Source organism: Nerophis ophidion, linkage group LG05 (genome assembly GCF_033978795.1).
Source record: "Nerophis ophidion isolate RoL-2023_Sa linkage group LG05, RoL_Noph_v1.0, whole genome shotgun sequence".
NCBI classification, from domain to species: domain Eukaryota; kingdom Metazoa; phylum Chordata; class Actinopteri; order Syngnathiformes; family Syngnathidae; genus Nerophis; species Nerophis ophidion.
Genome location: NC_084615.1, coordinates 40,916,648 through 40,932,383, shown reverse-complemented (window position 1 = coordinate 40,932,383; position 15,736 = coordinate 40,916,648). Strand labels below are relative to the sequence as shown.

At 40.6% G+C, this 15,736-nt stretch overlaps 1 protein-coding gene across 3 annotated transcripts in view; it reads right to left on the bottom strand.

Annotated features, from left to right (window-relative positions):
- The window catches only part of LOC133553098 (exostosin-1), a 368,373-nt gene that overhangs the window by 65,869 nt on the left and 286,768 nt on the right, over window positions 1-15,736 (bottom strand). For all 3 annotated transcript variants that reach the window (XM_061900941.1, XM_061900939.1, XM_061900940.1), the window contains one exon: window positions 2,892-3,024. In XM_061900941.1, coding sequence (XP_061756925.1) covers window positions 2,892-3,024 — 133 coding nt within the window. The remainder of the gene's footprint in view (window positions 1-2,891; window positions 3,025-15,736) is intronic.

Here is a 15,736-nt window from a genome sequence, read left to right as displayed (position 1 = left end):
TTTTTTACACAGAGTCAAATATTTTGGGGACCCCTGCTTTAAAACATGTAAAATAAAATAAAATATGATAAAAAAAAGAAAACCTATGATTTGTAGATAAAATGTGTATTTTTGTTAAAAAACTATTTTGTTTGAAAACGTTTTTTTTCTTTCAAATCCATTATTTTTTATCTGCTAATCTTCTTTGTTGACATAAAAAAAAAATGAAATGTGCAAGAAATTGCTAGTTTCGGTTATGGGTATGCCAGCAACCGCTTATGTTGACGTCAGTCAGGCAGGGTGAGGGACATAAACTTAATTAAAGCCCACACTTAAAGGCCTACTGAAATGAGATTTTCTTATTTAAATGGGAATAGCAGGTCCATTTTATGTGTCATACTTGATCATTTTGCGATATTGCCATATTTTTGCTGAAAGGATTTAGTAGAGAACATCCACGATAAAGTTCGCCACTTTTTGTACTTCCTGAAAAAGCCTTGCCTTTACCGGAAGTCGCAGACGATGACGTCGCAAGTGTGGGGGCTCCTCACATATTCACATTGGTTTTAATGGGAGTCTCCAACAAAAACAGTTATTCGGACCGAGAAAACGACAATTTCCCCATTAATTTGAGCGAGGATAAAAGATTCGTGTTTGAGGATATCGATAGCGACGGACTAGAAAAAAAAAAAGAAAAAAAAAAACGACGTAAAAAAAAAAACGCAATAGCATTGGGACGTATCCCGATGTTTTTAAAGACATTTACTAGGATAATTCTGGGAAATCCCTTATCTTTCTATTGTGTTGCTAGTGTTTTAGTGAGTTTACTATTACCTGATAGTCGGAAGGGTGTCTCCACGGCTGGGTGTTGACGCGCAGTGTCTCAGGGGAGTCGACGGCAGCTATGGACGGCACAAGCTCAGCTTTTCTCCGGTAAGAACTGACTTTTTAACCACAATTTTCGCACCGAAACCTGCTGGTTGACATTTGGTCTGGATTCATGTTCGCTTGACCGCGCTCTGATCCATAGTAAATTTTCACCTCCAGGAATTTTAAACAAGGAATCACCGTGTGTTTGTGTGGCCAAAGGCTAAAGCTTCCCAACTCCATCTTTCTACTGTGACTTCTCCAATATTAATTGAACAAATTGCAAAAGATTCAGCAACACAGATGTCCAAAATACTGTGTAATTATGCCGTTAAAGCAGACAACTTTTACCTGTTTGTGTGCGTAGCGCTCATACTTCCTAAAACCCTGTGATGTCTTGTGTACACATCATCATTACACAACGTTTCTAAGACAAAACTCCCGGGAAATTTAAAGTTGTAATTTAGTAAACTAAAAAAGCCGTATTGGCATGTGTTGCAATGTTAATATTTCATCATTTATATATAAACTATCAGACTGCGTGGTGGGTAGTAGTGGGTTTCAGTAGGCCTTTAAGAACTTTGAGTTTTGGTTGATTTTGGTGGCGCCAGTGGACCAAAGTGGTAGTGTTTTGCCAGATGATGACCACATTTCCCATGATGACGAGCGCATACAGAATAGCGTCATACTGACACGATGTCCGCTGTCATAGTGCCACAAATAGTTTGTCTCTAATGGCTACGCTGATGTTAAATAGACACTATCGGGGCTGCTGCAGGTCCAAAACAAAGAAAGACCAGCAGGAGATTATTTTCGAAGGAAGTAGTTGTGAAACTATCAAGCTGGTGGCTATCTATTGCATCCCCGATAGCTAACATTATCATTATCTGTTATTTGATTTGAGCAACAAAAGGTACATACTAGTCCAGCGGGAACACGGTCAAAGCAGCATCCATCTAAAATTCCTCGCCTTTGAAGTCACACCAGCGCGTGAATGCCGGACCAGTTATGATCCTTAACTATCTTTTTTTTTCTGTTCAGACAAAACTTTTTGTTTCTTTGGTTGTTTTGGAGCTTCTGCCATGGTAGCAGTAATTGCACGTAGGCCTTCTTCTTTTTCTTCTTTTTGTTTTCTGGCAACTTTTTTTAACGTATGGGGAAAGGGAGACTGACATATGCCGTAAAGCAACTCAGCACATTTGTAACTTTCTGTGTGGCTCTTCAATGCCCCATAGTGCCAGCAAAAGCGATACAGAGTCCCTCAGTCCATGACAGTGGTGTCGTTCAACAGAGTAAGAGGATGTATCATACCAAAAGCTTTGAAAATATTTTATGAAGGTCGAAAAGTTACTTACTGCAGGTTTATTCTATGTTAGTTTCCTCTCTTTGTTCATAGTGGTGTATATTTTTTGCTGAATCTACTCTATTTTATGCTGCCCTTTTCTTTTTTTTCTTTTTTTGCTGCAGCTGTTACATATATTGTAATATTGTACATGGTAATTGGGATTTGTTATATATTGTATATATTATATAACTATATAATAGAATATAATATAATAATATATTAGTATATATTATATGCCGTATATATAATATGTAAGGGGACGGTGTGGCGCAGTTGGGAGATTGGCTGTGCCAGAAACATGAAGGTTCCTGGTTCAATTCCCAGCTTCTACCATCCTAGTCACGTCCGTTGTGCCCTTGACACTTCACCCTTGCTCCTGATGGGCTGTGGTTAGCACCTTGCATGGCCGCTCCCGAATGTGTGTGTGAATGGGGGAAGGTGGAAATAGTGCCAAAGCGCTTTGAGTACCTCAGAGGTAGAAAAGTGCTTTACAAGTATAACCCATTCATGTAAATATTACATATATGTTATATTTAATTTTGCTACAGTGGTACATTTTTAGTCTACTTAATGCCTGCCTTAACCTTTCCATCCTTACCCTTTCCGTCCTTTGAAACTGAGCCACTGTGTGGAACAATTTCCCATATAAATCAAGATTGTTTAAGTCTAAGTGTAAGTCTTTAAAGGAGTTGTTGCTCACCCAGGCTGGCGTAGTAAAAGGGGAATTGTGTGAGGTCAGTGGAGTACTGAGGGAGTGCATAGAGACCACCGGGCAGCGAATTCCACATCAGACGGTTCCTGGACACGTACGAGTCCACACGATCGCGGATTATCTGAAGAAGAAGGAAAAAAGGAGAAGTTCACTGTCATTGACATAAAAATGTTATAGAAAATGACGACTGTTGGGTCATAGCTTCAGCTGTTTAACGGCAAAATTCATTCAGTTTGGAGGCTTTATTGTACCATTTTCTATATCTACTTGAGTCATAAAACTCAAACAAGGTCGGTGGCCTGCGCTCTCTCTCCAGCTAAGCGCTAATATTTGGCAAAGAAAAGCAGCCGTGTGCTTCGAGCTGTCAGACGGCGCCGAGGGAAGCAGAAGCGCTACGCAAAACCAGGCCCGAGATAATTGAAGTCCTTCACCCGGAGCACCACGCTCCCAACATGAGGAGTCCATTAGCTGTTTAGCTGACGATGTCCGTCGGCCATGCTAGCAGAGGTCAGCGGAGTTGGCGGCGTGATGATGTCAGCCGTGGAGTCTTTGGGGGGTTTTGAGAAGGACACGGCCTCCACCTGCTCGCAGTCATTGCCATGTTTTGTAGATTATCTGTAAAATTGCTGCTGATTACTCTCTGCATGCCAACCCACTCGAAAATATTTATTTTTTTAAAAGTCCACAACATATTACCAGTATTTGTTGAATGTTGCAGCTTAATAATGTGTGTGTTGACCTATTGCCTCCTCTTTCTGCTTATTCTTATACAATAGCGTGGGGGGATGGGGGGGTGTTTGGTCTTTTTGCGGCCTGCAGCTTGTTTTTTATTAACCCGTGGAACATTTTAAAGTTACAATCAAACAAGTAAGAAAAGTAAGAAAAACAGCAAAGGTTGAAAATAAGAACAAAAAGGCGCAATGTAAAAAGAAAAAGTTAATACTAATAGTACCAATTAGGGCTGGGCGATATTGGCTTTTATTAATATTGCGATATTTTTATGCCATATTGCGATATACGATATATATTGGGATATTTTGCCTTGGCCTTGAATGAACACTTGATGCATATAATCACAGCAGTATGATGATTCTATGTGTCCACATTAAAACATTCTTCTTCATACCTCATTAATACCGTATTTCCTTGAATTGCTGCCGGGGCGCTAATTAATTTAAAACCTCTTCTCATTCCGGCACTTACCAAAGGTATGCAGTAAAAATTTGAGTGTGATGTAAGTTTGGACCTTAAATCCTACTGAATAGCTCTTAATCTTCTTCCCTTTATGCGATTTCAGATTACCGGTATTGAAATCAGCCTCCTCCATTTTGAAAATGATGACAGGGGAAGTGTCACTCGTGACGTCACGAGTTTGACCAGGCGGTAATACTAAGCATGCGCTAGTTATTTTGCGAAGCGAGTTTGACCCGGCAGTGATTCAAGGCAGGCGCATACTATATGCCCTGCGGCAATTCAAGGAAATACGGTTTATGCTACTTTTAAACTTTGATGCAGAGAGGAAAGTCACAACTATAAGTCAATTGACCAAAACTGTATTCATTAAATACTCTTCATTCTCTCACGGGTGACTTTTTGAATGAAAGAACAAATTAATAGTGTTGCTACCTTTTTGTAGTAACACTTCTGCTGCATACTTTACATTAATTGATTGATACTATTATTAATAGATCGCACAGTACAGTACATATTCCGTACAATTGACCACTAAATGGTAACACCCGAATAAGTTTTTCAACTTGTTTAAGTCGGGGTCCACGTTAATCAATTCATGGTACAAATATATACTATCAGCATTATACAGTCATTACACAGGTTAATCATCATTGTATATACATTGAACAGCATATTGCTGTTGTCTGCTGAATATCTTCCCACTTGAAGCCAAACCACCGCCAGATGATGGACCCCTGCTCTTTATGTTGGGCATTTATTGTTCTTCCTCCATTTGTGATAAGTTTCGCACCATCTCTCTCTCTCTTATCGGCGAGAGCTATGACGCTAGACTCGCGAGAGTATGTGACATATGTAAGAAAGCGGGCTTATTTTACGTCTCTGTGAGAAGGACAGTCGAGAAGGAGTGAGACACGCCAGTAATGTAATGCACGCAGCTCAAAGCAACTGTGTGAGAACATATAATCGAATATTACGATATAGTCATTTTCTATATTGCACAGTGACAAACCTGCGATATATCGTATGTATCCATATATCGCATTTATCGATATATCGCCCAGCCCTAGTACCAATAATTATGGGCTGCATCATCACGGTTCGGTAAATAGGCCCGGTGTTGTTAATTTTTTGGTGCAGAAAGTGTACAAAATAAAAACTATAAATCTAAAGGTGTCCTGATCCGATATTCATACCAGTCTGAAATCAGCAAAAAAAAAGTCGGCCTGCATCTAAAATCTCCAATGTAAGCAGTCCTGCATCGTTTCCTCCAGCAAGCAAACAAGGTTTGTCTTTTCTTGTATTTTAGTTAAGTCATTTACAAAAAGTAAACACGGTATGCTACTGAAGCTAACATTGTAGTGCATAAGGCCACCTGCCTTGACTCATATACGAACTTGAAGTGCCATCCCATTCCTAACCCATAGGGTTCAATATAATGTCGGTCCACCTTTTGCAGCTATAACAGCTTCAACTCTTCTGGGAAGGCTGTCCACAAGGTTGTGGAGTGTGTTTATAGCAATTTTCCACCATTCTTCCAAAAGCGCATTGGTGAGGTCACACACTGATGTTGGTCGAGAAGATCTGGCTCTCAGTCGCCGTTCTAATTCATCCCAAAGGTGTTCTATCGGGTTTAGGTCAGGACTTTGTGAAAGCCAGTCCAGTTCTTCCACACCACACTCTGGACCTTGCTTTGTGCACTGGTGCACAGTCATGTTGGAGGAAGAAGGGGCACGCTTCAAACTGTTCCCACAAGGTTGGGAGCATGGAATTGTCCAAAATGTTTTGGTATCCTGGAGCATTCAAAGTTCCTTTCACTGGAACTAAGGGGCCAAGTCCAACTCCTTAAAAACAACCCACACACCATAATTCCTCCGCCTTCAAATTTCACACTCGGCACAATGCAGTCTGAAATGTATCGTTCTCCTGCCAATCTCCAAACCCAGACTCGTCCATCAGATTCCCAGATGAAAAAGCGTGATAGCGACTTGGTGGCTGAGTTGCTGTTGTTCCCAAAACTCTTCCATTTTCTTATTGTAAAGCAGACAGTTGACTTTGGAAAATTTAGGAGCGAGGAAATTTCACGACTGGATTTGTTGCGCAGGTGGCATCCTATGACAGTTCTATGCTGGAAATCACTGAGCTGCTGGAAATCACTGAGCTCCTGAAAACGACCCATTCTTTCACAAATGTTTTTAGAAACAGTCTCCATGCCTAAGTGCTTCATTGTATACACCTGGCCAAGTGATTAAGTCACTCGATTCTCATCATTTGGATGGGTGGCAATATACTTTTGGCCATATAGTGTATGATAAGTGTTCCCTAAAAGAACAATATTGCAGTTTAAAACAGCACCTGTCAATACAAACAATTATCAAATAGTTATAATTGCATATTACTTTAACATAGAAATTATCCAATAACTAACTGGTCCGCATCATTCAATTTAGTGCATCATGAGCTTAACGTAATAAATCATATATACAAGATGGCGGCGACTTGACGGGCTGCGGCTTACAGACGCTCATGGTAGAAAGAGAACATTTGGCAAAAATACCGTACAATTCTGAAAAATGCATAGCTGTCTTACAGCCTGGACACTCTGTGGTCACTTACGACCGCCAGACAATTCTGGATGTGGGTAGATCGAGTCGTTCTGGACTGAAAGATGCGTGTACGTTGGACCACCTCACTAGCATGGGAATACTTCGCCGGCTACATCCAGCGGCCTTTGACGCAGTGGGGTATAGTACCAGCAGGGACCGTCAACGGAAGACACGTAAGCGATGTGATCGGAAGCAGAAGCGGGGATGCCGAGCGGGGCTAACAACAAAGCAAAAGGCTAATCCCCACAGAACGCCGCTTCCTTCCATCCTGCTTTCAAACATCCGCTCCCTGGAGAACAAACTGGTCTACCTGAAGCTGGATTTAAATGGAAGACGCAAGCCTGCTAGTCTGGGTGAGGAGTCAGTTAAATTAGAACTAGCCAGCGCCAGGCTGGATAATCCCTTCACACATAGGAATTTTCTTAGAATAATACACAACTCACATAATGTTTTTTCTGCTATGACTGTTTCAGAGTTGGACATGCGTTCTACTGAGGTGGCAAATTATAGCGACTCGGTAAAGAATCTGGGTATTATCTTCGACCCAACTCTCTCGTTTGAGTCACACATTAAAAGCGTTACTAAAACGGCCTTCTTTCATCTCCGTCATATCGCTCAAATTTGCTCCATTTTGTCCACTAACAACGCTCAGATCATTATCCACGCGTTTGTTATGTCTCGTCTCGATTACTTTAACGTATTATTTTCGGGTCTCCCCATGTCTAGCATTAAACGATTACAGTTGGTACAAAATGCGGCTGCTAGACTTTTGACAAGAACAAGAAAGTTTGATCATATTACGCCTGTACTGGCTCACCTGCACTGGCTTCCTGTGCACTTAAGATGTGACTTTAATCAATCAATCAATCAAGGTTTTTTTGATGTTCAAACTCATAAACTTTATTTTTTTTTTGCAAATAATAATTAAATTTGAATTTCATGGCTGCAACACGTGCCAAAGTAGTTGGGAAATGGCGTGTTCACCACTGTGTTACATCACCTTTTCTTTTAATAACTCCCAATAAACGTTTGGGAACTGAGGAAACTAATTGTTGAAGCTTTGAAAGTGGAATTCTTTCCCATTCTTGTTTTATGTAGAGCATCAGTCGTTCAACAGTCGGGGTTCTCCGCAGTCGTTTTTTATGCTTCATAATGCGCCACACATTCTCGATGGGAGACAGGTCTGGACTGCAGGCGGGCCAGGAAAGTACCCGCACTCTTTTTTTTACAAAACCACGCTGTTGTAACACGTGGCTTGACATTGTCTTGCCCACATATGGAGTCCTCTCCAAAGTTTCTCATAGTCATCATTGTCATTGTCACCGATGTCCCACTGGGGTGAGTTTCTCCTTGCCCTTATGTGAGCTCTACCAAGGATGTCGTTGTAGTTTGTGCAGCCCTTTGAGACACTTGTGATTTAGGGCTGTATAAATAAACATTGATTGATTGATTGATTGATTAATTGATTGATAAATCCTTGTGGCCACTAGGTGTCACTTAAAACATTCACTACTCCACTTCAACTTAAGACAGCAAAAGATCCATTGCAGATGGTAATAACAAATAAGTTAGTTTTTCATACCTTTAATTTTGTATACTCTTTATAAGTAAATTTACTTGATCAAACATTTTTTAACATTCCTCACTTCAACGTAATATAACTGTATATCATTTAATGCAGGTTTGTACAACAGTAAGTGTTTGAACAGTGGGAATGATCATTTATTTTTTAGGTTCCTTATTAGCTAGATTGCGGAAATCTAAATGTGGGGGTTAACTTTGATATTTATGTTTTTTTTTTTAAATAACCTGAAAATCATTATAAATATATTTAAACATATTACTAATACAAACCCCATTTCCATATGAGTTGGGAAATTGTGTTGGATGTAAATATCAACAGAATACAATGCTTTGCAAATTCTTTTCAACTCATATTCAATTAAATGCACTACAAAGACAAGACATTCATCCATCCATTTTCTACCGCTTATTCCCTTTTGGGGTCACGGGGGGCGCTGGCGCCTATCTCAGCTAAAATTGGGCGGAAGGCGGTGTACACCCTGGACAAGTCGCCTCCTCATCGAAGGATATTTGATGTTCAAACTCATAAACTTCATTTTTTTTTTTTTTTGCAAATAATAATTAACTTAGAATTTCATGGCTGCAACTTGTGCCAAAGTAGTTATGAAAGGGCATGTTCACTACTGTGTTACATCACCTTTTCTTTTAACAACACTCAATAAACGTTTGGGAACTGAGGAAACTAATTGTTGAAGCTTTGAGAGTGGAATTCTTTCCCATTCTTGTTTTATGTAGAGCTTCAGTCGTTCAACAGTCCGGGGTCACTGCTGTCGTATTTTACGCTTCATAATGCGCCACACATTTTCGATGGGAGACAGGTCTGGACTGCAGGCGGGCCAGGAAAGTACCCGCACTCTTTTTTTACGAAGCCACGCTGTTGTAACAGGTGCTGAATGTGGCTTGGCATTGTCTTGCTGAAATAAGCAGGGGCGTCCATGAAAAAGACTGCGCTTGGATGGCAGCACATGTTGTTCCAAAACCTGTATGTACATTACAGCATTAATGGTGCCTTCACAGATGCGTAAGTTACCCATGCCTTGGTCACTATTGCACCTCCATACCATCACAGATGCTGGCTTTTGAACTTTGCGTCGATAACAGTCTGGATGGTTCGCTTCCCCTTTGGTCCGGATGACACGATGTCGAATATTTCCAAAAACAATTTTAAATGTGGCCGGCGGCGTTTCTAGATGTTGTCTATAAATGGCTTTCGCTTTGCATAGTAGAGCTTTAACTTGCACTTACAGATGTAGAGACCAACTGTATTCAGTGACAGTGGTTTTCTGAAGTGTTCCTGAGGCCATATGTTGATATCCTTCTGAGATTGATGTCAGTTTTTGATACAGTGTCGTCTGGGGGATCGAAAGTCACAGTCATTCGATGTTGGTTTCCGGCCATGCCGCTTACGTGGAGTGATTTCGCCGGATTCTCTGAACCTTTTGATGATATTATGGACCGGTAGATGTTAAAATCCCTAAATTTTTTGCATTTGCCTTTTGAGAAATGTTGTTCTTAAATTGTTTGACTATATTCTCACGCAGTTGTGGACAAAGGTTTGTACCTCGCCCCATCCTTTCTTCTGAAAGACTGAGCATTTTTTGGGAAGCTGTTTTTAAAACCCAATCATGTTCCCAATTAGCCTGCACACCTGTAGGATGTTCCAAATAAGTGTTTGATGAGCATTCCTCAACTTTATCAGTATTTATTGCCACTTTTCCCAACTTCTTTGTCACGTGTTGCTGTCATCAAATTCTAAAGTTAATGATTATTTGCAAAAAAAAAAGTTTATCAGTTTGAACATCAAATATGTTGTCTTTGTAGCATATTCAATTGAATATGGGTTGAAAATGATTTGCAAATCATTGTATTCCGTTTATATTCACATCTAACACAATTTCCCAACTCATATGGAAACAGGGTTTGTAATTAACAAATAAATAACATTTGATACTTTAACATGCCTTCTTATGCATTTTAGCTCTTTTTGTCTTAAATGTGCCCCCTCTTGTTTATGTATTTCGCAGGGAAGGCCTAATTACCAAACAATGGACATTTGTCTGCATGCTCTGTCTTTTTAGGGCTATTGCTAGTCATGACTCTTGATAAGCAGCCCGAAATGCTGCTCTGCACACTTCCACGCCTTTTATGGCCCCTTCAATGCACACTTCCCAAGCTTGTGGAGGCTCCATGCAAGCCCAACTCACCGAATTTGTCCACCTTTATTTGATTGCAGAGTAAAAAAATGAAGCAACAATACACTTATTAACACTAATTAACACTAATACACTAATTAATGTCTAGCACAAGAGTATTCCTTACGTCTCTGTACCGAACCAAAGATTGCGTACTGTACGTAGTGTAGATGTACTATTACACTTTTACTAATAATGATTTGCTTAGTCATCTGTGAAACAAAGCAGACTGGTTGTTTTTTAGCATATTTTGCACGGTTTAGCCTGTTTTAAACAACGAAAAGTTTCAAAATTAACCCTCTTTAGAAGAAAATAATACAGATGACCAATCACAGTAGGTGTGTGATGCTCATAAAAACTAATTTAATTCTATTTGGACCCTTACTGCTTTATCGCACACACACGCACGCACGCACGCACGTACACACACACACGCACACACACACACACACACACACACACACACACACACACACACACACACACACACACACACACACACACACACACACACACAGAGTTATCAACCACGGCCCATTTCTCTGCCTTACTCGGGTCATTGGCTGGTTCAATTCTGCCCGGCGCTGTGCAGCTGTCAGAGTTGTGATGGGTCAACTTCACATCCTGATAGTACTGCTGCAACTTGGCTAACGTCACTGACATCTTCTTACTGTCTATCTTTGAATACATGTCAGAATAACTATTTACTAAACAAACAGTTGCTGTTATTTCCAAAACAGCATGATGTAGAGTATATTCCAAAAACACATTTTGTATAACCTACTACACTTTTCAACTTTAATCATATTGATATCTTAACATGGACCATTGATGAGTGTCGTGTTCAATAAAATTGTAACATAATATACTTTGTGTTATAAAGTCATAAAATGCAAATTCTGTAAATTACATATTCAATTAAATGGCTACAACTTGCAGAATATAAGCCGCTACTTTTTTCTCCACGCCTTGAACCTTGCATTTTACACAATGCTGCCGCTAAATATGGATTTTCCCGGGTTCATGAGCATCACGTGCTCCCAGTAAATTTAGCCTCGTCACAAAAGGGACAGCCATCCATCCATCTTATTCCTCTTATCCGAGGTCGGGTCGCGGGGGCAGCAGAGTAAGCAGGGAAGCCCAGACTTCCCTCTCCCTAGCCACTTCGTCCAGCTCTTCCCGGGAGATCCCGAGGCGTTCCCAGACCAGCCGGGAGACATAGTCTTCCCAACGTGTCTTGGGTCTTCCCCGTGGCCTCCTGCCGGTCGGACGTGCCCTAAGCGCCGAGAAATTCTGTCCATAAAAGTTATGAACAGAATCGGTGACATAGGGCAGCCTTGGCGGAGAGTAACCCTCACTGGAAACGTGTCCAACTTACTGCCGGCAATACGGACCAAGCTCTGACACTGATCATACAGGGAGCGGACCGCCACAATCTGACAGTCCGATACCCCATACTCTCTGAGCACTCCCCACAGGACTTCCCGAGGGGCACGGTCGAAAGCCTTCTCCAAGTCCTCAAAGCACATGTAGATTGGTTTGGCAAACTCCCATGCACCCTCAAGGACCCTGCCGAGAGTATAGAGCTAGTCCACAGTTCCACGACCAGGACGAAAACCACACTGGTCCTCCTGAATCCTAGGTTCGACTATCCGGCGTAGCCTCCCTTCCAGTACACCTGAATAAACCTTACCGGGAAGGCTGAGGAACATACTTGCCAACTCTCCCAGATTTTCCGGGAGACTCCCGGAATTCAGCGCCTCTCCCGAAAACCTCCCGGGACAAATATTCTCCCGAAAATCTCCCGAAATTCAGACCTGAGTGAGGACAGCCTGTTTTCTTGTCCGCTTTCCCACAATATAAACAGCGTGCCCGCCCAATGACGTCATAACTGTAGAATGATCGAGGGCGAGTTCTTGGTTTCTTATGAGGGTTTATTGTTAGGCAGTTTCATTAACGTCCTCCCAGCGCGCCAAATAAACAGAACAACAGCAGTCACGTTTTCGTCTACCGTAAAGCAGTTTGTCTGCTGTAAACAGCAATTCAAGTATTTCTTTTATTTATTTATATATATATATATATATATATATATATATATATATATATATATATATATATATATATATATATATATATATAATAAATATATATATATGTAACTAGAATTCACTGAAAGTCAAGTATTTCTTATATATATATATATATATATATATATATATATATATATATATATATATATATATATATATATATATATATTAGGGGTGGGCAAATTAATGCGTTAATTACGCGTTAACTCATCAATCTATTAACGCCGACAATTATTTTATCGCACATTTGCGTATGTTGTTTACATGCTTTTATTTTGTTAACGCCTTTTCTTAACAAGAGGGCATCTCCCGGATGTACTTCGGCGTAGAGGGGCTCTTGGTAAAGATGGAACATTTGGCAAAAATACCGGACAATTCTGCAAATTTCATGGCTGGCTTACAGCGTGGTCACTCCGGGATCAGTTACGACTGCCAGACAATTCTGGATGTGGATAGATCGGGCCGTTTTGGACTGATGACGCGTCCTTGCTAGACCGGCTAGCTAGCATGGGAATACTTTGCCGGCTACATACAGCGGCCTGTGAAGCAGCGGACTATATGTGTTGTCTGTCTATTTATGAATAATGCAGACGAGGAGTGTTGGCTGAGTTCTTAACGTTTGCTTTCAGAGCGTGCATATCACAACATACAAGATGCCGTCATGGCATCTTGCATGCTCGTCACTCCTGTTGCATGCTGGGTAGGGTAGTTCTTTTTTTCCCTAGCTCATAACATCACAAATAGTACCATGTATATGCGTTCAGTTTATCAAAGCACCAAGCAAACAATCGGAAAATTCCCATCATATCAATTCCTAGATATGGTCATAATTATTTTAAGTGCACTACGCAGAATAAACACAACATTATTAATATTGCTACTAAGGATAATTTGATCAAAAATTCCCTAAAACAGCCCACTACCTATAATATAGGTTTTTTAAACATAAGATCCCTTATAAAAAAAAAATGTTTCTGCTGTTACCTCAGAAATTGCCTGTTCAGATGTTATGATTGTGGCTCAGAGATTTGTATGTAGATTATATTTATTTTCCATAACAAACAGGATAACTTAAATACCCTGGCAGTGGCAATAAGCTTAAATGTTTGTATTTACATTTTTTGAGTTGATTTTCATAAAATATGCTATTTAACTGCTACTGTTTAACAAGGGCTGATTTAAATTGTGTTTGCACAACAAATGTTTTGGCGCTTTTATTCATGTGGGAGAATATTCCAATAAAGGTGCACTACACACTACTTTTGAATTCATTATTGGGCTTCGCGTATACAATGCAGTTAATCGCGATTGATCGGATAAATAGTGCGATTAACTTTGATTAAATTTTTTAATCGTTGCCCAGCCCTAATATATATATATATATATATATATATATATATATATATATATATATATATATATATATATGAAATACTTGACTCTTAACCACGCCCCGCCCCCAACTACGCCACCTGCCCCACCCCGACAACCCTAGTGGCTATTATAAGGCACATTTTCAGAGCATATACTTTTTTGCAGCATGTTTTAAAGAGATAACATAAAAAAAATACTTATGGATAAATAATATTACTCAACTAATTCTTATTTAATAGGCCTTGGGGTGTGTAGAGCATTCACGTAATGCTCTCTTGGTATATTGTACCTTGGCAGCCACCATATTTGTTATTGTGTACTGCACATGTTCAAGCCGATTCTTATCTATAGGTGCTGTGATAACAACCAGTATGGACTGAGAGCTGTACCAGCGAGTAGCAAATAAACACCGTTCACCTTAAAATGTATTTCCCTTCGTCTGGTCATTCCACGTGGTGTCAGAAGTGGGATGACCAGATGGAGGGAAATACTTTGAAAAGAGAAGACATTTCTCTGTACACGGCTCCCCCCACCTTCTCATTTCAGACAATGTCAGACAGTATATGAGCCAGAAATTCAGAGATTTTGCTGCACAGTGGGACTTCGATCATGTAACCAGCAGCCCTGAGTTCCCACAATTCAACGGTTTGGCTGAAAGGGCAGTGCAAAGTGCTAAACAACTGATGGAGAAGTCAAAGAGGGATGGCACAGATGCATTCTTCAACCTGTTGAACCTAAGGAATATCCCTCGTGACACACAGCTTTGCCCACCTGCACAGAGACTAATGTCAAGGCAGACCCGCACTACCCTCCCCATCAGCAAACAGTTACTGCAGCCAGCCCCTATCACTACCCAACTAGTCACAACTCAGCTACAGAAGAAGAGGCTCGCCCAGAAGCTGAGTTTTGACAAGACCAGCCGCCATTTATGACCACTGCAGGAGGGCATAGTCGTCAGGATGCAGACTCCCCGGGGGTACGATCGCATGGGCACGTTGGGAAAGATCTGTGAAGAGCCACGGTCTTACATCATCCAGTCTGGAAGCAAGGACTGTAGGAGAAATCGCAGACAACTGTTGCCTGTTGCCGAGCAACCACCAGATCAGCTTTCCAGGTGTCTGTGGAGCACCTCCTCTCCATGGTGAGGTACGAGGAGACCCTCTGGACATTGAAGACCCTCTGGACATTGAACCTCCCCCAGTCTATGTACCTGTATCTCCACTGTCCACACACTCTTGTAAGAGTCCCTACACAACACGCTTCAGTCGTACTGTCAGGCCCAACCATAAATTCAACGACTGGTTATTGAAAAAAAAAAAAAAAGAAACATTGTCAGAGAGTATTGTGAAATTTGTTGTTCGTAGGAAATGTTTTTTTGTTCTTTGTTCTTGTTTTTTGATACATTTTAGCATTTGAGTTATTATTAAGTTTAGCTGAGTATTGAAGTATAATTTTTACGTTGAGCTAAAGAAGGAGGATGTAGAGCATTTACGTAATGCTCTCTTGGTATATTGTACCTTGGCAGCCACAGTATTTGTTATTGTGTACTGCGCATGCGCAAGCTGGTTCTTTTCTATATAGGTGCTGGGATAACAACCAGTATAGACTGAGAGCTGTACCAGCGAGTAACAAATAAACTTTAAAAAGTATTTCCCTCCGTCTGGTCATTCCACAGGGTGGAACAAATGGACTCTCATTGATTCCATTGTTAGAATTGGGAATTTGGCAACATTTATTCAAGACTTAGCATGCATACAAATAAGAAAACCATATGTGTTCTTGTCATACATAAGGAT